Source organism: Lepisosteus platostomus, chromosome 4 (assembly GCF_059453375.1).
Source record: "Lepisosteus platostomus isolate fLepPlt1 chromosome 4, fLepPlt1.hap1, whole genome shotgun sequence".
NCBI classification, from domain to species: Eukaryota; Metazoa; Chordata; class Actinopteri; order Semionotiformes; family Lepisosteidae; genus Lepisosteus; species Lepisosteus platostomus.
In genome coordinates, this window is record NC_142614.1 from 44,854,582 (window position 1) to 44,882,172 (window position 27,591).

The window sequence follows — 27,591 nt, forward strand, 5'->3', positions numbered from 1 at the left end:
CAAAAAAGATAAAAACTACATTAATTATGTTATTTCACAATTACTATCAAAGATATAATATTTTAAATAAATGCACTCATAAATTACAGTGAGAAACTTACATAAACGTATCTTTGTACTTAAAACTAAACAACATATAACAAGTTCCAAACAGTCAGATAGACTGGACATCGGTTCAACAGCCTCTAATTTTATATTATGCCATAAACATTCTCCATTCTTCTCTGTCCCTGGTTTGAAAGGGAGGTTTCACAGACTCATATAAACTAACCACAAAACACACTGGAGGCCCTTCTTTTCATTTGTACTTCTACACTGACCAGCTGAGAACTTACCGCAGGGTAATGTGTGGTTATTAATAATACCACTTCTACAGCCATCATCCACAACAGAGGATCTCCATTAAGAAACCTTCATTGATTAACAGTCCTTGTGGAGCTTAAGAAGAAGCTTAAAAAACATGTTCTATTCTACTCTACAGTCAGCTAAACCAGAATATTACTTTAGTTAAGACCGTTCATTAAGATAATGCGGAACTAGCTCATGAATGAAACAGAAACAAAACGGAAAGCTATTACTAAGTTTCTGGGACAGAACACAGCGTGGCTGTTTACATGTTGCTCTTTTGTATTTCCAAATACATTTTAAAAATACAGGACAGAAAGTCATTGTCTAGCTCCCGACATTATCAAACTTAACTGAAAGACTGTACTCTCAATGTCTGTACTGACAAATGAATTTTTTCTGTAAGAATCCACACACTGAACATCAAAAATAGGAAATTTCAGGTTTAATGGCTGCCGACTCTTTGAGAAAGCCATCTCCTTCACGGAACAAACAAAATGAAACTGTGATATCATACACAGTGGTATGAAGACTGCAAAAAATGTCCTTCACCAACTGAGGTCTCATAAAGAATGGCATATGTGCTCAGAAGAGCTGCTTACTATGACATTAGAGTAACAGCTTTCAATGGGAAAGAGAAGGTCGCACTTCAATAAAGACCTGAGATGCCACTGCAATATTATTTTCCACATTCTATCATCAGATCTAAAGCGAATAAGTATGTAAGCAGGCAAAGGGCTGCTTTTTAAATGATAGGGTGAGCATGTCAGAAATGTCTAGGAAAAATTCCTAGGTCAGGGGGCCTCAGCAGTACAGCTAACAAACAGGGTGCACAGCAGTGTGCAGGGAGATATGTGATCTGGATAGTGATGGCCTGAGTGCCTGTCACGCAATCCAGTCCACAATCTTAGCTGGAAACCACACAGATGACTGCATTGGCTTTTATACTCCAGTTGGTGTGGGTTGATTCCCTGTTTGCTACACTAGTGACCCTCTGCATCCCGTACCACACAGGGAAAATCCAGAGTCTTTAAAAAGCAGCCTCCAATTCATCTGGAATGATTCTCTGGTCAACGTTAAAAGATTATGGACTTCAAAAGAGGATCATGACAGACACATTCCTCTTCAGGTTTCCCGTGATTGTTCTTCCTAGCAGTTAAGGCATAATTGATTTAGGCTTTTCAAATTGTGGACAAAACACACAATAGACCTTTATAGTATATAAAAAAGATTGTTTGAGAAACCAGTCCCATTCTTTGATTCAAAGGCTTTATTTAGATAAGTGTCTTCACTTTTCTCCAATGGAATATATGGATTTGACAAGAGTCAATAAGTTGCAAGACTACTTCTGAACCTCTAGACTCTACCATCCATACCATATCTAAATTAGGAACATCTTAACTGTGCCAGTACCAAACACTTGTCTAATCAATTTTGCAAGTGAAAACAAAACTTAAAACTGCCAATTTAAAGTGTAGTTTCAGATTATTAAGGTGAGGTTTTAAAAAATCTGTGTACTGCAGTCTCACTACTCCATAAGCATTTCAGCATATTGCTTTTGTAAGTTTCAATCCCTGCAAGTCCTTGTTCATCAAAAACACTACCTCACAATAAATAATCACTGACATTTTTCTAATAAAGAACATTTCCTGGACAATTCACACTCGGGAGTGTGGAAAAAGCTACCCGTTGAAGCTGTTGCCCCAATTTCAGGATGAGATCCTTGGATTAATTAACTACTAATTACCAAACAGGCAAGATACTGTAGGTGGAATGACCTTCACTTGTTTATAACCATTCTTATGTCCTGTGCATGTCACAGTGCTCAACTGCAGCCTATGGCAATATATTAATGAAAAAAAAAACACTAAATAAAGCTATTTGTTATTTTGTTGATCTTGTAGTCATTAGGGCAGAAACTGAAAGCATGACATAAGTAAGGTACAATGAAGAACAGGATGAAATGCCAGCCAGCTGATAAGTCAGAGTCCATGTTTAAAAATAGTTGAAGTATGTTTGCAGAGTGTGGTATTTGGCTATTTAATACTACAGTATGTAGGTTCAGCAACACTGTTTGATTTACCTGTTTGTAATGAGACATACTAAACTCACCTTTTTAATCCCCAAGTTTACTTCCTCATTATGTGAAAACAGTAAAAAAAATAGTAACAGCAGTTTCCAGTTTACAGAGAATAACTAACAATCCATAATGACTTGTCATACAATGGACATACATACAATGCTAGCTCCTTGACTTCCTTCCACTGCAACAGTGCTGGCTGGTAGGAAATAAACTGGAGAGACTGTGTTCCCAATGTTATATGTTTTGTGTGGGGAAACAAGACACCCACCCATCAATTTCATTATTTTGCAATTAAGTAATAAGTAATAGGCTTTTATATATAACTGCTTAACTGCTCCCATCTCATTTCTGCCAGCATAATTTGCAAAACCCATTTATTTGCATTACTACAGAATGTGTATTTATTTTTCTTTACTAAAAGCTCAAGTCAAGCTGCCAGTCAAAGTTGAATAAAACTTGTAGAAATGTTAAGATAGTGTTTTTCTATACTCAATGCAATACCAAAAATAAGCAGCATTGCTTGTCTGTATTCTTACAATGGCATGACAGCCACAGAAACAAGGATAATTGTAGAGGTTTAAAATACACTACTAGACTGCTGATACAAAGCAGTGTTTGATGTTTCTGTGTTTGTGAATGTTTGATATGATAGTACATGCCATTTTAAAAGGTATTTTTTCTTCTGTAATATATATTTCTGAGACCTATCAAAAGGAAATCTCAACAAGCTTGAGGAATGGACAGGACTTGGAGCAAGTTACAGCAAACCACCTACCACAGATAAATAATATTGAAAAACATCAACCGAAAGCATGCCTCTAAGTACAGAAAATGTAGCCTGGCTGACTACCAGACCACAATTTCAGTCTTTACTGAGATGAAATTACTGCTATTATTTCAATAATGAAAGGAATAATACACAGTTGTATTTTTTCCATTATAAGTAGAGAGGCTATTATCACAAAATAATCAATGTAATTATTTCTTTACTGCATTCAGTCTGGAACGATGCAAAAGGGAAAGTTAACAACTCAGTCCTAGTTAATCTTAACTACATCTGTGTAAGAGGAAACAGATTTAAGAGAGATTTAAGATCACCCTTCTCTCCTCTGCCTAGTCTTCAGACACACCCATTTCTAGACATTCCAAATGCCTTACCCACCCACATTCTTCAAACATTTCTCTTGTAGCAAAACAGTAATTTGACATCTGTGCAGTGTTAACTGGATCCTGAAGCAAACAAGTGATTTCGTTTAGCACACTCAGGTAAAAAAAAAATAAACAATGACAACCCCAAATTACCACCAATGAACTAACAATACCTTTGTGTCATAAACTCATGCCAGTAATTAAAATATCACTTCAGGTATTGTTTTGACAACAGTTACCTGAAACCACCTTCCTCAATCCTTTAAAATAAATGTTTTTAAGCTGACATGTTTGAAAATATTATATCAATACAACCTGTAACCTTTCAATGATCTGCTCTAAATTGTCCATGCTTTCTTTTAAGTGTCACAATTATCCAAATTCTTTGCATAGAAATCAACACATATCTTTAAGCTTAAGTAAAAACTTGAAAGAGATCATTCCATAAACACACTTAAAAAGATTTTTTTCTGCTATAAATAAGTATAGACTACATTACTTTGTAAACATTTAGTGATTGGTGTTCTATGCTTACTCTAAGGCCCTTTTATATGTAAGAGTTAGTACTCTTGGGATCTGGGTAATACCAAGCTGGATAGTTTGCAGTGATTTATAACCTGAGATTCTGCATTCCCAATCACGACATTCCACTTTGAAATAGTGAACCGCACATAGACAGACACAGTGGCACTATCTCTCTCATCAGAAGCATTCCTGCTAAAACTATGTTTATTACTCTCCAAATTGCACTTAAAACTTACATGCATCTCAATGGTGCTGGAAGAAACAGACCATGACAACTTTATTACCTCTGCAAGAGAAATTACTCTTTGCTGCAGGTACAAGAGATTTAAGGACAAATAAAGCAAAAGTAATAAGAAAAACAAAAAAAAACTTTGAGCAATTGAAGATCAGAATCTCACCTAATATTTCAAAGAGTCAGGTCTAATCTATCACAACACTCAGTAACTTAAATCTTATTGGAATCTGTAAATAAACTTTTCTTTTACATAGGCAGGGTCCCTGTGATTTATGTTAGGTGTTAACTGATGCCTTTAATTGATTTATGTAGACTGTCATTTACCTGTTTCTGCAATCAGTCCTTGGTTTTAAAATAATTCTACTTAAGGTGTACCTTTTCTGCTAAACCTGTTTAGTAGCCCTGCTATGAATAGGTGATCCAATTTATGATGAACGGACACAGGTGAAAATGACAATGACCCCCACAGAGCCAAATTGGTTATATTTGAACAAACACACCTCAATGTAGGGGGTTCTGAAACTCAAAAAAACGGTACAAGATTGATACCATTTACAAATCCCAATCGCTTCTTTAGAGGTCAAAACAAATCCATTAGCTTCCCTCAAATGGAGCACTGAAACATGCCTGTGATTAAGATCTCTGCTGGAACAAACCTGCAGAACCTCTGATCTACACCAGCTCTTTCTGGTTGAATGATTTTACGTGTTCACACAAAAACATACTATGATGAGAAATGTTTAGAAATGCCCAACAACAGAACAACAGATAAAGGTAACACGAATAAGCCAATCTTCGTTACTCAATGGGAGATTTAGGAGGGAAAGCTTTGAAGGAATGGCCACCTTCATCTAGTGACACTGACGCAAACTACCCAATCCTTCCTTACCAGCATACAAATAACTGCACCCCTGCACTACACCCTTGGCTTAATCCACATGGGAAACTGAGAGTTTCACTTCATGGCCAGGAAGTCATCCACTGGTTTAGCACCAAAAAGTGCTACAATATCTTTACATAACCAGGCTGTGATGTGAAGATGCATGGAGCTCCTGCACTGAAATTAATGTCATAACCTTTTTCTTTCATCTGAAACACAATACCGTGGATCATACGCCATTTCCCCATAATATCTCCCCTTGGCTTGTCGTAAGATATATGCCAAAATATATGCCATAAGACATACAGTATAGTGGCTTGCAAGATCTGAGGCCATCTCATGATCTGTAGGTTTGGAAGACCTTTACTAAAAATAGAAGAGGTACCTGCAGAGACTTGGAAAACGACGCCTTTTTACTTTGCAAAAAAGAATGGGCAAAAATTGCACCAACCTGGTCCAAATAAGTTAGTTGACAAAGAATGAATTGCTTATCTGTCCTCTTGTCAGGAGTAAAACAGCAGAGACTGGATGTCACTACTATATATACAGTCCATGCCAAAGTCAAAAGCTATTTTCCATTGTTCTGCTGTTTTCACAGTGTTTTCCTCTGCAAAAATTGGTAGAGGCTAATGCAATAAGACCTGCAGCTGTAAGGCCTGCTATATGTACTCACAACACTGGAACTTTGGGTTCAGTTCCAGATCTGGTGTGCTATCTGCATGGAATTTGTACATTCTCCCTGTGTTCTTGTGGGTTTCCTCTGGTTTCCTCCCACAGTCCAAAAACATACTTGTAGGTTATCTGACTTCTGGGAAACTTGACCCTGGTGTGAATGTCTGTTTATTTTCTCTGTTTGTGCCCTGCAATACACTGGTGTCCCGCCCAGGGTGTATCCTACCTTGCACCCGTTCTTTGCTGGTATAGGCTCCAGCTCCCCCACAACCCTTAATTGGATGAAGTGGTTAGAAAAAGACAGATGGATGGTACACCATTGGAAAGTGGTGAATGCTTTTGCAAGGCACTAAACCAACATGCATTCTTTATTCGATATGCATTATGTCATGTCAATTCATTGTCCTGTTGCTCAAACCATCATAAAAGTACTCCAAAGTAATGGAGCAATTTACAACTGGGAATTATCTGATACTTATTCAAAACATTCTCCTCTTGATCCTCTAAAATAAGCAGTACAGCTCTGATGTGCAACAACAACTCAAGCTGAGGAAATACAAGTTAAGTGTCCAAAAACAAAGTGTCAGCCCTGACTCATTGAGCAGCTTCTGGTAAAATGCAGAGCCACGTTGTCATCACTCCTACTCCACTGCAAAAGTGGAACATGACAAGTTGTGTCATTGAGCTCTTTTTCATGATAAAAAGATAATACATTTGGCAACAACAGACCAATCGTACCTGGCATTACTCATAATTCCTAGAAAGCACAGAAGCAAAACATAAGAAACCTTGATTAATTTATTGATATTGTGTAGAGGCACTGAGCTATAATAAGCATGTATTATAATTCTGACCTTCAAGAGAGGCTCCTTTAAAGGTCATCATCTGACTCACTGTGTAGTTAGAACAGTCACTCAACCTTACAGTAAGGAAAAAAATATAATTTGATTCCTATTAGCAGTTTCTATTTAAGATCTAGTCAAATGCCTGGAACAGGAAAACCTCTTTGTTGTAGCTAACTGGAGTTCCTCAACATAGCACAAATGCAAAAGCAATAAATATTATTGCAGCCAGCCAGCTGAGGACATTACGGAGTATTGTTATTAATTTTCTTAAAAACATTCTCAAAATAATTCACACGCGGGGGAAAAAATGTGCAAATATTTGAAAATAACAATGTTGAATTTAAGAAAATTTAAAAATGGAGCAAAGCACTTGCCTGGGTTGTATGATTACTGCCCTATTACTGATATATCCCTTTTCACACTATAACAAATTAAAACATTTGTAAAAAGAATAGTAAGCAAACACCTTGAGCCTAGATTGTACACTAGCTGATGGTACCTAGGGAATTGGGCTCAGTTCAGTTTTCAGGTGGAATACAAAAGAGGGGTTTCAGACCAGAAACAAGACTTACTCAACACAATGAAATCTAAAGCCCAAAACAGGACAGACATAAAATGCTGTGGTTGATAAAGGACAGATTACAGCAGGGCTGTAATGTGCATGTGCATAAGGACAAAGAAAAACATTTTTCAATACTTATCTTTGCAAGCGCTAAAACGCATAATACATACGTATATTCATCTAAAAAATGCACTTTATTTTAATGCAACTGTTTTGTTTTAAACATAAGAAATGGCAAAACAAAACAAGGCCAACCAAGGCATGACATTAAAAAAACCCATCTAAATCCAAACAAAATAGTAAAAAAACATCTTGAAACCAAAATCAAACTAACATTTTGACTGTCCACAAACATCTGAGCTTAGAAATCCAGGCTAACCATTTTGAGGTAAACGTGGTTTTACGTTCTATCAGCTCACAGAATTGAGGAAACAATTAGCTCTATTAACAAGAGCAGGAAACTTAACTGTCAAGAGTTAAGTTTGGATATGTAAAAGGACAAAAAGTCATGTAACCAAAAGGTAATGTTTAATTTCAAAGTATTTTTCTAAAAAAAAATAAGACATTCCTTTCATTTATAAAATACAGACAAAACAATCAAAAACATTCTTCTGAAGTTAGGTCTTGTGGTATGAGGCTAAAACCACCAGAAGAGGAACCAAAATTCTCTAGAAAGTGAAAAAAACAGAACTTTAGGACTGAACAAGAAAATAACAAAAATGCACAAATGTCTTATTCAGGAGAATGTGTAGTGATTTTTCACTGAACTTCCAAAGTGAACCACTTCCGAAAAAGAAAGTGCAAAAACTAGTGACTTGTAATACACTTATCATTTTGGCTTTTAAGCAACAGTGAGTTAAACTGGAGTGAAACATCTTCATTATTGTGTTATGGCAGCCTAATGGTGAAGGGTTGAAAGGACAGAAATATGTCTAACAGAACATTTTATAGAGCAGGGTGTTGAACAAAAAAATGTTCCGTGATAAAATCACTAAGTGAGATCGCAAGGGAGCAGCCAACAAAAGGGAATCACCTCCATTCTAGCAAAAAAAATGGCTTTGTATTAAAACATATACATTATTGCAGGAAGACTAATAAATCAAACATTAGAATAGGATATGTCTGGTTGTATGCTGTTGTGTACTTTCTTTGTTGTTTTTTTTCCAAAAGAAGAGATGTTTACAGTCTGTAAGATAACCACAATCATGATATTTTAAGTAATTACCATTAATAATGCTAGCATCCCATAATTAGAGGGTAATAACTAGGTTTTGCAAAGCTGGCAACTAGTGAAGACACAATAACTGAATATTTTTAAAGAGAGGTATTCTGTTATGAAATAAACACCATTACATAAAATAATGGTGCAAATAAAACGGTGAAAAAAAGATACCATGTCACTTAAAAATCCCGCTGCTGAATGGGACTAGCAAGAGTCGATGAAACCCAAGGAAACTGTGGGCAATGCGCTGACAGTGGCTGAGGCCCAAAGCCGCAGGCAGGGTAGTGCTATACTGTAGCAGGCAGCGTTTCTAAACTGCACAGCCACGTCGCTGAGGTGGAGACATGCGAAAGCACTGGGGTCAGTATAAATTCCTTACATTTAAATAGCACTTTTCTGGACACTCCACTCAGAGTGCATTACAGGCAATGGGGACTCCCCTCCTATGGCTACACTAATGTGTAGCCCCCACCTGGATGATGCGGCGGCAGCCAAAAATTGCCAGTACATTCACAACACATCAGCTATCATGGGGAGAACAGAGTGATGAAGGCAGTTCACAGATGAATTGGCTTCATCAATTCACTCTTTTTGTGAAACAGCTGGGATTTTTAATGACCATCACGTCTCAAAGGACGACACCTTTTTATAGTATAGTTTTCCTGTCACTATACTGGGGCATTAGGACCCACACAGACTGCAGTGTGAGCACCCCCTATTGGTCCCACTAATACCACTTCTAGCAGAAACCTAGCTTTCCCAGGAGGTCTCCCAACCAGGTACAGGCCAGGCTCACACCTTCACTCTTTGTAATGCTACACTTCAGTGGGTCGCCAGTTGTGAGTTGCAGAGTGATATATCTGCTGGCAAGGTATGAAGCTGTAGCACTGGTGAAAAGATCAAGAGTCGGGCAATACACAGGAAACACATCAAAGCAAGGGGGAGATCCAGGAATCGTGGTCAAGAGAACAAAAGGAAAACAAAGCAACATACATAAGAGAAAGCTAGATAACAGAATAGACACTCAGAATCCAAAACTCTACATCAGAGCCCAAAGCAGAGTCTGAGCAGCCCTTAAATATCCCCTCAAATCACCCACTGCAACAGGACGTAATAGTCTCCAGGTGATCCTGTTAATTCCTGTTAAGATCTCTCCTGTTAATTGGTGTCCAAGGCAACTGGCACTGAGTGACAGTTGGGTGGAGCAGAGGCCAGTGAGCCTTACAATAACATTATTACTGCATTATATTGTCATAATACAAACAATACTATAAAAAATACTACTATATTGGTCTTTAGCTGTTGTATCTACATAACACACTTGCACTCACCCACTGCCAAACAGATGGAACATGTTTTTGTCAGGTCACGAAGAACTGGAACATTCCCAGGTGTCTAAAACTGGAAGGGTAAACCATGTTCTCCATTACAGACTCTGTCACACTATTTCCAAAGAAAAACTAAGATTATTCCTGAAGAAAAATGACTTTCAAAACTTGATGGACTTCCTGCTGAAAATACGGTACTAGTAAAATTCTTTCCATCCATTTCTAACCAATTTATCCAATACAGGGTCACAGGGGAGCCAAAGCCTATCCTGGCAAGCAATTGGCTCAAGGCAGGATGTACTATGAGGTAGCTATACTAACCACTGCACCAACATGCTGCCCCAATAGCAATATTTCAGCATAAATGCAAAATTATCTTGAAAAAAGCTGTTAAATCCAAAACTGATGAGTACGTAATATGCCATAATGAACATATTTTGAAGTGACATGAAAAGCCATGTGCTTAAAAGTGCTGAACCACTATGGCCAGTAAAGCACTTACTGACTGAAAAAAGACATTCATTCACTAGCTGAGTATATCATTTGATCACATACTGTATCCCTTTCAGTATGTGAGATTCTCATTTCGATGTGTAGTACAGTACATCAATTTAGTGGATGATCATTTGAGCATTATTATATTCATTTCAATAGACAATTTACTCATCTGAACACATTTCATACACTCTATTTCACCCTCTCCTATATTAATGTGTTAATTATGCTCATATTAATGCCTTAGAATTGTATTTTGAATAGCAAATGTTTTCAAATGTTGTTAAATATACTATGATAATATACTATAATAATATATAAATATATAAGATATCAATTCAGTTTTCAAAAAAACCCTGTAATAATATTTTTACTTACATTATAATAATTGCTTACACTTATATAGCGCTTTTCTGGACACTCCACTCAAAGCGCTTTACAGGTAATGGGGACTCCCCTCCACCACCATCCACCTGGATGATGTGACGGCAGCCATAGTGCGCCAGAACGCTCACCACACCTCAGCTATCAGTGGGGAGGAGAGCAGAGTAATGAAGCCAATTCATAGATGGGGATTATTAGGAGGCCATGACTGGTAAGGGCCAATGGGAAATGTGGCCAGAACATTTTCTTTTCAAGAAACGCCCTGGGATTTTTAATGACCACAGAGAGTCAGGACCTCGGTTTTACGTCTCATCCAAAGGACGGCGCCTTTTTACAGTATAGTCACTATACTGGGGCATTAGGACCCACATGGACTGCAGGGTGAGCACCCCCTGCTGGCCCCACTAGCACCTCTTCCAGCAGCAACCTTAGTTTTTCCCAGGAGGTCTCCCATCCAGGTACTGACCAGGCTCACACCTGCTTAGCTTCAGTGGGTTCCGTTGTGAGTTGCAGGGTGATATGGCTGCTGGCTGTAGTAATGTCATCTTACTACTGATTACCGTCCTGTAAAATTATGGACAATTGTTTAACCTAGAAGTCTAATATTTGTGTTATAAATGATGTATGACTAAATGTGCTTTAAAGTTAATAAGCAAGACTGCAAGTCCAAATTAAATATATAACAAAATGCAAGAAAGTCATGGTTACAAGTGTTATTTGTTCAATTAATTTGAGGAAAAGGAGATTTACAGGTAATTAATTATATACTGTAAGTCATTTTTGCTTTACAAACATAGTTCCCTCTTCTGGTTCAGAAGCATTTGCTTTACTAAATTTGATATGTTGTACATTCGCTTGCTCAACATATGTCTACAATATGTGACTTAAAAAAAAAACACAACACCTTCTGTGAAAAAAACTGAATAAAAAAAATCACAAAGAGTGACTCCTGTTCAGAAACGTCACATTGCTCCTGTATGAAGCAAATATCCACCAGCTTTCACCCTGCTGGTCTGTAAGACAGTGGCTTTTGCTAGACAGACGCAGGAGGACAGCTGGTGTTTAGATGGTGGTAAATCACACTGAAACAAGCCACATCCCCTCACCCATCGCTTCCAAGCCCACCACTCTCGTTCTCCCCCACAGCTCCCCCAAAAAAATAACCCCTTCCGGCTCAATGGATCACACAACAAAGGCAGGCACAGCTTGCAGCCAGCCATTCAGTAAGCATGAGACCAAAATGAGACGGCTTCATTTGGGGCCGTTAGAGCAGATAGAAAACAACATGCAACCTACTCCAACAATACCACTTCCTTATATCATTATCACATGCCTAGGTCGCTATTGAAACAGAAGCCCCCTCTCAGTGGTGTGAAATATAAAAAACACAGCTAATTATTTTTTTTGTCATGAAGGAAAACCTACTGTGGATTTTTCTGTAGCTGGAGGGGGTGTGACTTCAATACTTTTAGTGTAGCCCCTACTAGATATTTAGATGGTGGAGTTTGATACAACACCCATTAAAATTAATGTATAGGGTACAAATACAGTTCACACAGAGAATATAACTAACAGTACATGCTGGAAATTGATGTTTTAGTCACATACAAAAATTTGGGAAAGTATTCAGTGTGAGAGGGTACCAGAGTTCAGCCACAGAAAAAGGCTTTTTAGCCATTTGCCGATTTCACACTAGCAAGAACAACCCCCCTCCTCTCCCTCATTATTGTTGCTGGAGGCCACTGTATGAGTGATGTTTGATTTCTACAGTGCTACATCAAACCACAGAATGTCTTAACACTCTTGCAACACTGTGAACCAACGTAAGCCCCTTTTAATCACACTTTATAGAAACCCAAATCCCTTAAATCCCTTAAAAGTTCAATCTCACAGCAGCATACTGTAAAGCCTACCAGTGTTGCCTCCATTTTAACTGAACTATTTACAACAAAACATCCTCTGTTATGAAAACGTTATTAATTACCACAGAACGCTATTTTTCCACTTAATAGTGAGCAAATAATCTGAATATGAATTATCACAGAGATACAGTTAATATCACATATTATACAGAGAAACACAAAGATGTGCATACTACATATTTGTATATAGTATAAATAAAAATACAGGATGATACACACCCACTCTTATTATGTTTCCCTTTTGGATTTACTGCAGTGACCGTTTGACAATAAGTTATAGGCCTCATTAAACAGTCCTGCTATTTTATGGTGGGTCAGTGACACCGTCACATCCTGACTATTGGGTTATGATAAACAGTTCACAGCTGCTCAAGCCACCTATATCTGTTTGATATCCATTAAATAATACATTTACTGGTATGTACATCATACTAATGCTAACTGTGCTCTCTTTGTAATGCTACAATTCAGATTAAGCTGAAACACAAAGAGATAATCCTATCCTAAATTCAGCTGAGACTAATATTACACCTATCAGAGTATGATGGGTGCATTTATATGAGCCCATATATTGTTTTTTTTACAGAAATCAAAAATGATTTAACCACAAGGAAAAAGTAGAACAACCTAGACAATAATTGATTGCCTATAAAGGTTTTCAACTGCCTTCATACTATCTTCCATTTTACACATGAGATGGTATTTAAATGACACTTTAGTCAATTTAAACACCAAACCTTAAAACCTAACACTGACAGTATAGCCTACAGATGTCACATTGAGTATCTTTGTCAATTCGATGTCCGGCAGCAGTTAGCAGCTTGAACTTGGCATATACAGTATTCAGCTCTTAACTTGTACAAACACGCTTATTTGTAAAGCTTATTATTGATCAGCAGAACTTGAATGACTCCAAGAAAACTCCATGTGAAGTAACCTAAAACATCAAAACTGAACTCCACACAGAAAAGACAAAATTCATATTGAGTAAGCTCTTGATATTCACATCTGTCTTACAACATTAATTACTATGCCCAACACCCAAACTCAGTGACCCTGTCTAACATGAAATAAGGTCCTGTTGTCACTAAAGATCACTGGAAGCTCATAAATCATAGAAATGCTAGCTGATGTTAACCACTACTGAGGGTGGCCAACCCTTTGAGCAGATGATTAAGAACGAAGGAGTGTTCAGGTATAATTTAGAGAAACAATAAGTATTTCCCACAACCTTGAAGTGGTGCATGTAGAAACTCTTTAATTAAAGTTAGTCGCTCATGTTTTTGGATGCTGAACTGAAAAGGAAATAAGAGTAAAGCACGTTGCTTCATATAATTTGACTACAATTAAAAGTTAGGAACGCAAACATGAAGATATACAGTACACCGCGAATAATGGTTTCACATTTATGGTATACGGGCATTACCCTGAGGATTCCTACACAATTCAGCATTATGAAGAGCCAACTGGCATTTTGATGTAATATCCTTAACCATACATCAGGGCGCCTGAATTATTTGAGTGTCACTTACAATATACAGTATTGTGCGGACAAATACTTTCAGATCTAACCACCCCATTCAAAGTATGAAAAAAATACAAAAAAAGATCCTAAAATCCGGCCTTCCTTATTTCCGAAAGCATTTAGTAGAGTTTTTGGCAGTTACATGCAAAAAAGCATATTATTATTACTACTAATGATAGCATGGCTGCTTCTATTGATAGCAGAAGAATTAATGACATGCACAAATGATTAGGGTTTTGGGCATTTGATCATGAAGTACACAAAAGCATTCCTCCCTTCAGTTAGAAATGCAAAATTGTTAATTCATGTACTCTAATGGCACAACCGATCAGTGTGTGCAGGGCCCACCACTGCTGCCATTGTTACATATATCCATTAGGCAAGGGATCTACCCTCTAACCCATCCACCCCCAATACTGGCCTTAAGAAGATCAAGTGACAGTAAATTAACATGACAGGACTTCCCATATCATGCTGCATGCACATATGTGCGAAATCAGTACATTAATCTTCTTTATCAATTTATCTTTTACACTACATTAGAATTTAGAACTAAACCTTGACATCTTTCACTTTAAAGGCTGTATTTCAAGCAATTTGTAAGCTCTGCGGTTTAAATACAGCAGTCTACAACCTTATCCACTAAAGTCAAGTCCTTCCCTTAATTCTCTTTTATTGTATCACACACCCTAACCCCCACCCCCACCCCAGCAGGGTCCCATTTTAAACAGGCTCCCCATATGCCGTGCTTCACTTGTTGGCCTTTCCTCTTTGCCACCATCTGGCCTATTAGTTCAGCCAAAATGAAAAAAGAAAGACCCAGACACAATGAGACATAGTGGCAGCCCATCTGCTCCGTGCCAGACTCCCCAATCATTATAGCACAAAGGCAGCGTTTAACCCAAACACAATTCCTCGTTTATTTAACCTGTTCCTCTCCATCAACTGAACCAACACACAAACTGACAAGCCTGTTAGACACAGAAGGCAGAAAGGAAAACTGATCAGTGGAGCTTCATGTCATACATTTTGAGACTCTGGGATCTGACTGATTCGGCTCTGCTCAAATCCACAGCAGCAGTGGTAAGAGTTAGGAGAAATGAGAAACACGACAGACAAGCTTTACTTATCAGGGATAAGCATTTTGGAACCAGAAACCTCCTCCTTCAGACCACAGAACTACTCAATTATTGACTCAGATGTTTAAATTACAGGTGCTAAATCTTCAGCTTTAAAAACGTATTTACAGGAATAAAAGATAATTCAGGCCTACAGCAGTATTTCATTCACAGGACTGAGACTGAGGCAAAAGCACAATTACTACCCAGCATTTGTTCTTTTTAATGACGGGGTGAATATTTGTTTAATATTGAAACCTCATTCAATATTAATAAAGACACAGAAATCAAGAGCTCACTATAACTTCAAGGTAGTTAAATCTGCCACGGCTTCTACTGACTTGAAATGACTTTAAATGATCAGGTCATCAGAGTAAATAGCAAAGTGAAAACTCTCCAGACAATAATTTGATCACCCCTGCTGCATGCAAAATGGGAATACATGCGATTAATTGCAATGCCCTTGAATACTAATGTAAATTGGCACTGAGCTCAGTCTAAGCAGCGCGCAGTTTCTCTGTGCGGTCAGGCCACCTCATTATCAAGCCCGACTCTTTGGTCTCACACTTAATAATCGAAATGGCTGGACTCCTGTACCTCCTAATGCGGGTCTAGCATTTACCTCCACATCTAATTGCTAAGGATTTGCCTATTCACTGCACCAGGTTGAAAAAAGAGACACATCAAATATCTCAACAGATGCTTTTGTATTCAAATCTCCAGGATGCGCCAACAACTCTGAACACACCAGACCGGTCTTCTCATTGTCACATTATTCAAGCTGGGATAAATTCTCGGATGTTAGAAAGCCCTGGTATTTAACATATAACGAAGACATTTCACAATGTACCATGTCACAGAATCACAGATAAACAATTTGTAAAAATCTAATCTTCATTGAAAGATGGTCATTTCATTACAGGAAGGAAGGGGGCTATTACAACAAATGAAGGGCAGTGCAGGCAGCTGTCACGGCCCCATCAATTGGTGCAAACATTATCTTCACAAGCCTTGACCAGTTTCAATTACTTCCTGACCCTTGACCTCAGTCAGCTTGGAACTAAGCAGATCCAAAGGGAGGTGGAGTTGACTCTTCAAAATCCCCCAGTTCTTGATTCTGAAACCATTGTGAAACTTCATGCCATCTCAACCTCAAAGTGATCCATCTGTCCAAGGGCATTAATTTACTTGGACACCAGGAAAATGTAGCTTAACCCTCATCTTTTAAAGTCTTTTTATGTAAGGAAACTAAAAATGCTAGACCATAAGGTTTTGTCTGCTGGACAATTTGAAAACGGGGTCAGATTTCAGGCTAAGGATCCAGTATCAAACAGACTGCAGGTAAATCTTTTGGCAGCATTTATAGCTCAGGACTGGTTACAGCTAAAGGCAAAGACATGCAAACACATAGCTCAAACTTAAAAAAAGAACACCTGACTCTTCATCAAATTTAAAATAAAAAAATAATTTGGATGTACTAATTATTCTGATAACCTGATAATAACAGCTGAATTTACCAGATGTACTGAAAAATAATGTTTTCTTTTTGGGACATTTTTATTATTTATATATTTTATTAAGATTGCAGTTAGGGCTAAAATCACAGTATGGGTTTCTTTAAATATTAACTTCTTTGGCTATAAAGACAACTAGAACCTTGTGTTACCTCAAACAATAAAAGCTAAAATTTCACTCTCAGCCCTTTATATACAGAAGTAGTTCAAGTCTGTAGCTGCGTAAGCGTGTATGGACAACAAAGATACAAGTATAGGTTTATTCCATGCTGAAAAGAAAGGAAAATAAACACAACGATCTGGCTGTGGAGCCTTCTTCGGGTGTTAGAAGAAGGCTCCACAGCCCAAACGTTGTGTTTCTTGTCTTCTCTTTTCAGCATGGAATAAACCTATACTTGTTCCTATATACAGTATATATATATATGAACATTTTAGTGGAAAGGTCTAAGGATAGTTTTGACCATTTGCTATCAAGCATAACCTTTTGTTCCATTCGACCCACTGTAGGCACATACAGTGAAAACCTGACCTTTTCTCAGTTACAGTATGCACACCCCCTTTGTCCATTATCTATTGCATTATGACCTTCTCTCTTTGAGGCAGTTTGGGTGCCTAGAGCAGATAACTATCTGAGACAGCCTTGCAGGATTAAAATGCATTTCAGGCTCTCTCTCTCTCTTACCTACCCAAAACCAATCAGCTGTGAAGTTTAGCCTCCAGCCAAGGACTAAAATGTTGTGCTTTCAAGCGAGTTCCAGTTCTGTAACAAGTCTTAAATTAGGTCCCAGCAGTGGTTTAGAGTTGCCACCTTCTTAGTTTCAAATAAAAGAAACAATTTGTTGGCAGTCTCTTTCTTAATGGCAGTTTTATAACACTACATCAAAACAAATAACTGAATTCCCGGTTTTGGACTGCTGTATCAGACTATAATCAATGCACTGTGAGAGCTGGCAGGTGATTGTTTTGTTGGGATAAATAGTGATTCAGCTGTTAAATTATTACACTGCAAATTCATTGATTTAATCTCAGTAGGATTATAATGCAAGGGCGTGATCATTTTTTTGTACTTTAATTTCCCTTTTAGTAGTAGCAGAGAATACTTCACAAAGAACAAGAAAAAAAAGTATGACATACTGTAGCACTTTACTATGAGGCCATGCTTGAACTCAAGACCAAAAATCTCCTTCATATATTTAACTGTTAAGCAAAATGTAATTTCTAGTTTAATAGAATTGATACTTTTTGGAGATGCACAACAAATGTTCAGATAAGGTCACAGCACAGAATCTCTAGCTTCCACTGCAGTGATATCAAAACTATGAATCAGAATTAGACCTCCCAGCACTGCAGGCAAAGAAATGTAAAAACGGGCCTATTTCACTTAATGGATACAATCAGCAACTTCGGATACAATCTTCTGGTGCAAAAACTACTTAGTGCAAATAGACAGAAGCATTCTGACAATTATTTGGCTTTAGAAGCTCACTGGTTAACAACCAAATTCCTCAATGTTGCAGAAAAAAAGAAAATCAATTTGAGCTCCAGTGCTCTTGCGTAAAGCTGCTGATGCTGGCAGTTCCACATCACTTCTGCAAGCAAAAGCATTTTCTCCCTAATTATATTAAATTACAGGGTCGGGCTGCGGTTTCACAATCCTGTCCTTTCATTCTCTCCCAGAATCCTCTATTTTCCTCTCTCCTGCTTTCCTCTTAAAAAAAACATTAGCTTTTGTGGGACATGCTAGGCGTTTACTATTTTCCTCTTTGGAGGGTTAAGAAGCTTGTCGGTGAAAATGACTCCCTATCTTGTCCAAGTCCAAACAGGTTTTCTTAGTATATTACAAAATAGCAGGAGTCAAATTCATTTTCATCACATCAGGTTTTTTTTTAGGTATTAACCAGCACTTCTCTGATGTGGTTATCATGGCTGCATGACTTTGTGGAGCCCCTGCCTACTATCAGCACATAAATAATCCTCAGACGGCTACTTATTCAAATCAATCTTTCCATTACGCCCCAAGTACCTCTGACATGAAAATAACAGTTCACCCCCATCAAATTGTGGGAGGCTACAACAGCCCACAAAGGGATCTACTTTCTTTTACTGAATCATCTCTATTCTTGACCAATGTCTGCATGAAAAGAACACACCACATCAATAAGGGAACTTGCTAGTTCTAGTATTTGTATTGTGAGACAAGCTGGATGGAGTTCTAGCATGAAAATCAATTATCTACATGGCTATGTTGATAAAACTGTAAACCCCTGATATATAAGCTTTAAACAGAGGTAAAGTATTATATGGTGGTGATAAAGAATCATTTAATTGCTTATTTGTGGGAAAAGGATTACCCAGCTGTTGAAATTGTCTACACTTGTCATTAAACACTTTTAAACACATTTGATTCAATGTCAAAATATAAGACAGATTCCTTTCTGGCAAAAATATTTAATGCAACACACATCGTTTTTTGAGAACAATGATAGCAGCCTTCCCATGGGGAAAAATCTTCCAATACACATGTAAAACATTCCTGGTTTAGCACTAATTGCTTATGCACTGCATAACATGCTACACTACAACTCAGAAATAGTTCTACAAATACAGTATAATAAAAAACTCAGCAAAATTAAAATCCCAAGGAGCTTCACTATTTCATCTGGTGTAATTAAGGAATTAAGTTGTCACATTGAATACAGAAGACAAATAACAAACATTTTATGTCTGCTAATAAATTGAATATCTAAATTTAAAAGGCTTATGTTGCAAACAATTATTGTTCCGGTTTGCACTTCTTGGTTTTCTCATATTTAATTTGACACTCATTAACCCAAATGTACGTTAACATCTCAAAACCCATTTTTGTTTTAACAATAAGTGTGAGTTTTATTTGGTAAGACTGCAGATCTCATCAACACATTTATCATACTTTTGGAAGATTTGTTTTTATTTTTCTGTGTGCAGAGATGAAAAGAGATACACAAGGAAGTTAATGCATAGGGAAACTAGCCAAGTATCAGGTCTCCTGGAAGGCAAATTTGCATAAGTACATTTTTTCTAAAAATTCTTCTTATCAGGCAGGGCAGTACAACTGTTTGAGACTGAATTAAATGAAATTTGGTCCTATAAAATACTTCTTGCAATGAAGCCAAGTGAAACAGAAAATACCACTGACCAGTATTTAGTTGCTTCAATCACTTAGAAGATTGTAAATACACTTTTTTTTTTAACAGAGTACCGTCTTATGCAGTTTTTGCCAACATTCCTCTCAGTTTAAAGTACTTTTATGTGTTTTTAATGTATGTATTATCATAATTAGTCTAGATTACAATTTTAAGAGAAGGAAATAAAACAGACGGTGTTGAGACAAAGAATTTTCCTTCTAGTGGTCTTACAAATTCAACTGCAATGCAGTTTGGATGCTATGCTAATTCTGAAAGGCCTAAAATGACCCTGATGTTTTTTGTAGTGATGAGGTCTTAAGAAGAAGTGAGAATTTGGTCCCCAAAAAAAAGGTAATCATTACTTGCAGATGTTTGTAAAGATAATTAAAACATGAAGCTGCAACAAAATCATAAAAGAAAAGATCACTACCACCAAGATCAAAGTTATTAAGATAACACTACCTTCTTTTTAGGAAGTCCTTTATCTTCCTCCTTGGTCCCCTTGCTACTTTTGCCTGGTTTGGCAACCTTCTGCTCTCCTGGCTGTTTAATGGTGATCCGAATCTCAGGGGGACAGATGTAATTCTCCAGGCTCTTAGGGGGCTTCTTAGCCCGTTTGGTCGTCTGGATCTTCAGTTTGAGGCTCCCTTCGGAGAAGCTAGCCTCCTTTATGGAGAACTCCTGCTCTTCTAACCCGTCTCCCTGCGCCCACTTCTCACTGTCCGGGTTGGAGTTGGCATCCACATCCCTGGCCAGTCCCAAGTCTTCCTCCTCTTCAGGTTCGGCCCTCTGACCAGCTACGGGGAGACCCTTTCCTGGAAGAGGGAGGGGACTCCCAGAATCCTCAGGGATGGGACCTGGGATTGGGGTGCTGCCGCCTGGTCGAAACTCAACCCCCTCACCCCCCTTTGGTCGGGTGGGGCCAGGAAGTTCTCTTTGCTCCATCGACGTTCCCGGTCCTCAATTCGGGACGCAGAAAGGAGGAACAAACTCACAAGAGGATCGTGCAACGCTTCCAGACAGGGAAGGCTCAAAGATCTGAAACCGCTATTGCTTGAGAAATCCTATTAATCCCAGATGAAGACAAAACTGCAAAGGTGTCACTGCAGAGACAATAAAGGAAAACAAAGTTTTAAAATGCATATAGGATCAATGTTTCTCCATTTCACCAATCCATAATCCCAATACTTCTCTTTGCAGAACATCAAATGTATCCGTTTTGTTCAGATTTTACCACATTCCATAAAGGAAAGGCATATCCTTTGTATCTATGCGAAAAGTTTTGTTTTAAAGGATAAAGATCAATTTACTGTGCACATATACAACTAAATCAGTCCAGTAAATCCAGTAGAAATGTTTTGAGAATGAATGTATGCCATTATCATTCATAGCGACCGTATATCTGTATATTCTATTATCTGAACCTTTTCCATTAACAGGCAAACCATTCCTACTAAGAAACCCTGTGTTCACGGAAAAGATGTCTTGATGCACATGTGTGCCAATTCTTCAAAAATGATCAAACAGCTTTCCCTTTTTAATATTACCAAAGTTAATTTTGGTTTGTAAAAGCTGAATACTTTTTTCCAACAAAATATATGAACAAATTCATCCAGATAATCTTATCTAGCTATAGACATTAATATTCAACTTTAGGTATTCCATGAGTAAACTTCCATCAACAGTTGCCAGTTTAGTTAGTTGTACGTCTTGCCTTTCATACTACTAAATATAATATACAAATATGTGCATTTCACAGATATCCTGACGAATGTTTGCACTGAAGTTAAATTTAATATTCCAGTCTTATTTGGCATTTAGGCTACCTCTAGACAGCAACATCAAAATATCCAAAAATAAAAATGATCAATTACATCAATATAAATTATTATTCTAATAGAATTTAGCCAATACAACAGGAAGTAACAGTAGCATAATTAATATGAAAGACACCCATCACCTACTATTTATACTGATAAAAACAGCAGAATACACTATGTCACCCAGAGCCCTGATTTTAGAAACATCTGTTAAATAGTTTAAGATGTCTATAATTAAATAAGTAGAGGGAACATTCTTTCTTACTTTGTCTAGCATGATTACCTCTAAATAATGGTGTGCACATACAGTTTGTAGTATGGTTATACAGTACATAAGAAAAGCAGTAGAAAAGTAGCAGTCATTCACATTAAAACACAAAGCACTGTCCTCATCTTATTAAAACATTTGAATTTGTTCAAAATATTGCTAAATATCTGAATAATTGTCAGTTATATCTCTTACAAATAACCCCATTTAAGTGAATTTTACTATTAAGAAAGATGGACTGTATTTAAAACATTTACAATGAAAGCTGCTCCATTTGTTTCTCTTTCATCTAACACAAACCAATTTGTAAAGAGGTATGGAGGTATGAATATTCTCTCTCAAAGGCATAATGGAGGCATGTTTTTAGAACAAGGTGTTTCTACAATTAATAATATTAATAATAATATTCCCCCAGAAACACAAGAAATATATTTTAAGTATTCTGTATCCTAATTGAACATTAGCATCATTAAGCATCAATAAGAGTAAGTCCCTCTCATAGTTTGTTAAAAAAAAAATAATGTGGGGGTATCCAGGGCTGATAAGTTAAAAAGACAAATTTTAGCAATTTGTAATAAAGATTGCTCCCAGGTGCATCTTTCCAGCTAAATCTGCGACAGTTGGTTAACAATCTTCCCTTGATCTGGTTGAGTTGGAATTGATTTAAGTTTACATTAAATTGCAGACTGCTTTTTTAAACCAAAACCACAGGTACACTACTGCTCATTCCAAGTGCAAGAATGAATTTGTAAGTCTGCTTCTGATGTACGTCCATTGAACCAAACCATTTGGCTGGATTTTACAATGAAATACTGTCAAGTACAAGGTCAGACATCACGGAAGACCATCATAATATTATAAGCCACCTCATTTGGTTTGTGGTGTGCTGCAGAATTCTTCAGCGAAAATGAACGAATAAGGAACTCCACATCAGACTTCTGACACCATGATAAATACATTTATTTTAAAATACCAAATAAATCAGTGACCTGCAAACCAATACTAGCTCCATCTCAAACAGACCTAATTAGGGTTTGAATGCTGTACTTCCATGGCAGCCTATTTAACATAATTGAACCATCAGTGTCAAACTTGGAGCCATTTTCTGTCAGTAACAGACAGCTTCAATCCCAGTAAAGAACAAAAACCGTAGGAATCTCATGTCTAATAACTGTCTGGCAGAGACATATTTCATAAAATCTCAATAAGACCTGTTGTAACAAGAAACAATACCATAGCATCACCATAAAATCTTTAAATGAAAGGTTTTAAAAAATTGAAAGAATTCTAGAGGTTTTTATTGCTTTTTCTAGTTTAAAAATGACACAAAGCAGGCTGTTTTGCCTCTAAAGAAACACTGTACAATTCATAAGATTTTCCTGCAATTATTTAGGATACTAAAAACCCAACATTAATAACAAAGTACAATGCCTGACCTATCTTTACATCACTAACCTATGCTGAACAGTCAGATGTTTGTTTGTTTTTGTTTTTCATTTTATCCATTACCTAACTTTTTCTGTTATTTCTGTTCTTAAATGTTGTCCTTATTAAATATCCCACCAGGAAAACACTACAGTAAAAAACAGGCTTATCCAAGGTAAGTGTGTAGAACTTTTCAGAGAAGTCAGTGCTACTATTTACTTATTTCTTCCCATTATTATAGCAAAGAGTTGCCAAGTTCCCCATGTGGTTTTGTCTCACAAGTCATTGCAGGACTGTATGTGCCAGAGAAGGTAATTGCTAACAAATAACTAATAAGGTAATAAACTGTTGAAGCTGAAATCCTAATGGAAGAAATATTATCCTTCTTCATAAAACAGTTGAACAACACCAATGATAAAACAAATGATTATGTAGGGCAGTGGTTCTCAAACTGTGGTACGCGTACCTGCAGTGGTACGTGGAGTGCCGCCAAGTGGTACGCCAAATGACCCTGGAACTGTGTCGTGTGCGCTGAAAAAATCGGGACGGGATTTTCATATTTTGTATTTTAATATGTGTCGAATACGCAGCCTACGTACTACGATAGAGTGCGCGCTAATACTTCAGTGGACACAAGAGATACTCTGTAATTCTATACCACGCTATAGGAATGCGTGCTACGTGTAAGTGACCAATTGTATTTAAAAAAGCTACTGTATCTCCAGCAAAGGAGAAAGGAGAATGTGCGTGATTTTGGAACAATGCTAACGTTGTAAACACAGGAATGCATAGAAATACGTGCTACGAACGCAGGTAATCTTGTGAGCACACGAAAGCGTGATAACAGAAAAATATTTAAGAACTGTTCTAATTTGAGAAAAATACACCGAGCGTCTCTGTGTTTCGCTCCCATGCGCATGAAATAAAAACTTTAAATAAATATGGAAATAAAAACGGAAACGCAGAAAAATGCAAGCTTGCGGATTGCTAAAGTAGGTAAGCTTCACTATTTTTGAAGAACCTTATTTACTGTTGGCAAAAGAGCTGACACGTATTATGTGTAGAGAAAAAGCTGCTAAACAGCTCGACCTGCTGCCCCCCTGAAAGACACAGTCATTCATAGAATTATTGAAATGAAGGATTATATCAAAAGTACGCTGACAGAGCGCGTTAAGATGAGCAGATGTTTTTCAGTGCAATTAGATGAGTCTGTAGTCGATTTGGCCAATTTGCTCGTTTACGTTAGATACAAGTTTGAGGGCATGTCCCATGAAGACTTTCTCTTCTGTAAACCGCTACCAACAGGAACTAAGGGAGAGCACATATGTCAGCTTCTAAATGAATTTATCGAAGAGAATGGCCTCGACTGGATAAAATGCGTCTGAGTTTGTACAGACGGTGCTAGAGCGATGACAAGCCGACATAACGGTGTAGTTGCACGAATTAGAGAGGTTGCTCCAGAAATTAATGTACACATTACAACATCCACCGCGAGACCTTTGCCGTCAAGAAAATGCCTGACGATTTAATATGTGTTAGACTCTGTTGTGAAAAAAAACAACAGAAAAATTAATTCACATCTGCTTTGCTCAACTAAACAGGTTCACCCCTCTCACTGAAATGGTGCTTTTTTATTAGTTGTTGTTAATGTTTTTTTTCTGTAAAACACTTTGAGAAGCCACCTTTAAAGGCGCTATATCAAATAAAGTTTATTATTATAATATTTATTATATGTATGTATGTGTGAGTGTGTGCACGCGCGCTCATGTTGGTCATTGAGAATTTCTGGGGTTCCTATGAGAAGATGACTTGTAGGTGGTACTTGGATGCTTTGGTTGGATTAGGGGTGGTACTTGGTCCAAAAAGTTTGAGAACCACTGATGTAGGGAATTCCAAGACTGATTTTTGGATATTTTACATGAGTTGGGTACCAGTGCTACAGGTTCCTATCATCAGTGCTTTGTATTTTTCCCCACCAGGATCAAGCAAAAAACAACACCTCAGTCCTGCAGGATATGTGTATCCTCATTCTTTCTTGCTATTAACCTTAGCTACACATTAACATGAATTTCCATTAAAATGCATACCCCTAGCAGGCCACCATTGTGAGTTTTCTTCCACAAAGAACAGCACAGGTGATTGTTTTAATCCCCTTTATGTTGAAGTTCATATTATTACTAATCCTATAATTATCCTCCAAACGGTATGAACTTCAACATGCCGTAAAGGAGATTAAAACCATCAAAACCACTTATGTTGTTCTTTGGGGGAAAAAGAATCTCACTGACTAAAGTAATGGTCTCACAAAAAGTCAAATATGAAACCACATCATGATAACTAACTACATTCACTATCTTTGAAAAGAGCAACACTGTATTGCTGATTATTACTGTGGTTTCCTTCCTTGGAGTATATTACAGAAAATGCACAACATAAAGTACCTATTATCTCCTTTTTTTGAGTTGGATTCAGGTCTATGTCCTTCTCTTTTTGAGAGAGTATGCTAAATACTAAGAAAAAAAAACTTTTGAACAGCTGTCAACAGAAAACTAAGTGCTAAGAATTTTTTTAAGGGTCCACCCAACAAGCTTACCTTGCAGGGATCACTGAGAGCTAAGATCTTGCATCAGCCACAGAGTAGTTATTAGAGACATAAAACCCCAGATTAATTACACTGGTGTATTTTCTAAGAACTGGGTCATCCTGTGGTGAAAGGACATTTTATTCTGCACACCGAGTACAGAAAGCACACGCACAAGAATGTTGTTTTTTTTCATTTAGTTTTTCTATTAGATAACATGGTATTGTTCGCAAACTGACAATCTCAGGATGTCTGAAAAGGCTGAACACAGCAGGGATCTGTTCATTGCAGTTTTCTTTTTTGCCTTCACTTGCAAGCTTTGAAACACAAAGGCTGAGTTTTATGGTCTCTATGATACATTGATCTCTGGAAAGACTGGTAATATCTCTTTACCGTTCTGTTATGTTCTCTTTGCCTGTGCTAATATGCATCAAATCAGATATGCCAATTTAACAAATAATAAACTAAGAATGCATGTGAAATGTTGGCAAAAATGCATACTATATCCTTTAAAAAAAAAACAACAACAAAAGGTGGAAAGATAACTCCTAAATTAGTTTAAAGCCACAGTATCAATGTTTTTCTTGAAAAAGTAAATGAACAAAACAAATATCTTAAAATCCAATATGGTCTTGATCTTGCACCTTTCCAGCACAGTTAGATCAATAGTATTTTAGGTGAAGGGTTTATTTAAAAAGCAGCACTGGGCACAAATGAAGCAGCTGAGAGATCTCATTTTTAAAAGTGTACATTAAGTTAAAAATGTGGTTTATACAGCAGGATGGAGAACTCTAGATGCCATGTTCTGAGTGCATATAAACACCATGTTCATGTAATGTTCAGATGAAATTTAATTCTGTTTATGATGCAAGATAGATAGAAGGTGTCACAAAAACACCTAACAACTAAGCTGGGTGTAGTAGATTCCAGTCCTACAAAGAAACACAGAAAAACATTTACTGAGGTATGGTGATTACAATTACTTCACTTCTATGTTTCAAAACTATGAATTATGCCATTCCCTTATATATGGTACAGCACTGCAAATTAACAAACCTTTCATGGTTTCTTCTGCTTACACTTGTTCACTATCACAAAAAAGGCACAATAGCAGGACCCATTAGAAAGGTCTCTTTTTACCAATATCCAGGAGGCTGTTTTCTATGTTCATATGCAAAATGCAGGGCATGAGTCATGGCATTGCCATTCCATCTGATACCAGAGGTGTGATGTAGTGCAACGACCATAACTGAGTTTATGGGTCTTCCATGCTGCCCAACTGGGTGGTCCCTCCTGGGTTATTACAGTTGATTGGGCCTAGTTCATGCATGGGTGTTTTCAAGCGCAGTGGTGATAGATGGATGAACCCTGAATAATGTTAGTATCCTTCACATTACATTGTTCACCAGCATAATTCCCAGTGTACGATCCAGCTGTCTATCACTAACTAGAATCAGTGTGCCATTTAGGCCTGCAAACTACACTTTGCATGTGCCAACTTATAAATGCATATTTCCCACTATCCAGGT

At 37.3% G+C, this 27,591-nt stretch overlaps 1 protein-coding gene across 5 annotated transcripts in view; it reads right to left on the reverse strand.

The window, feature by feature from the left end:
- The window catches only part of setbp1 (SET binding protein 1), a 101,071-nt gene that overhangs the window by 55,911 nt on the left and 17,569 nt on the right, over window positions 1–27,591 (reverse strand). For all 5 annotated transcript variants that reach the window (XM_088629584.1, XM_088629580.1, XM_088629581.1 and 2 more), the window contains one exon: window positions 20,431–21,071. In XM_088629584.1, coding sequence (XP_088485710.1) covers window positions 20,431–20,913 — 483 coding nt within the window. In that variant the 5' untranslated portion in view covers window positions 20,914–21,071. The remainder of the gene's footprint in view (window positions 1–20,430; window positions 21,072–27,591) is intronic.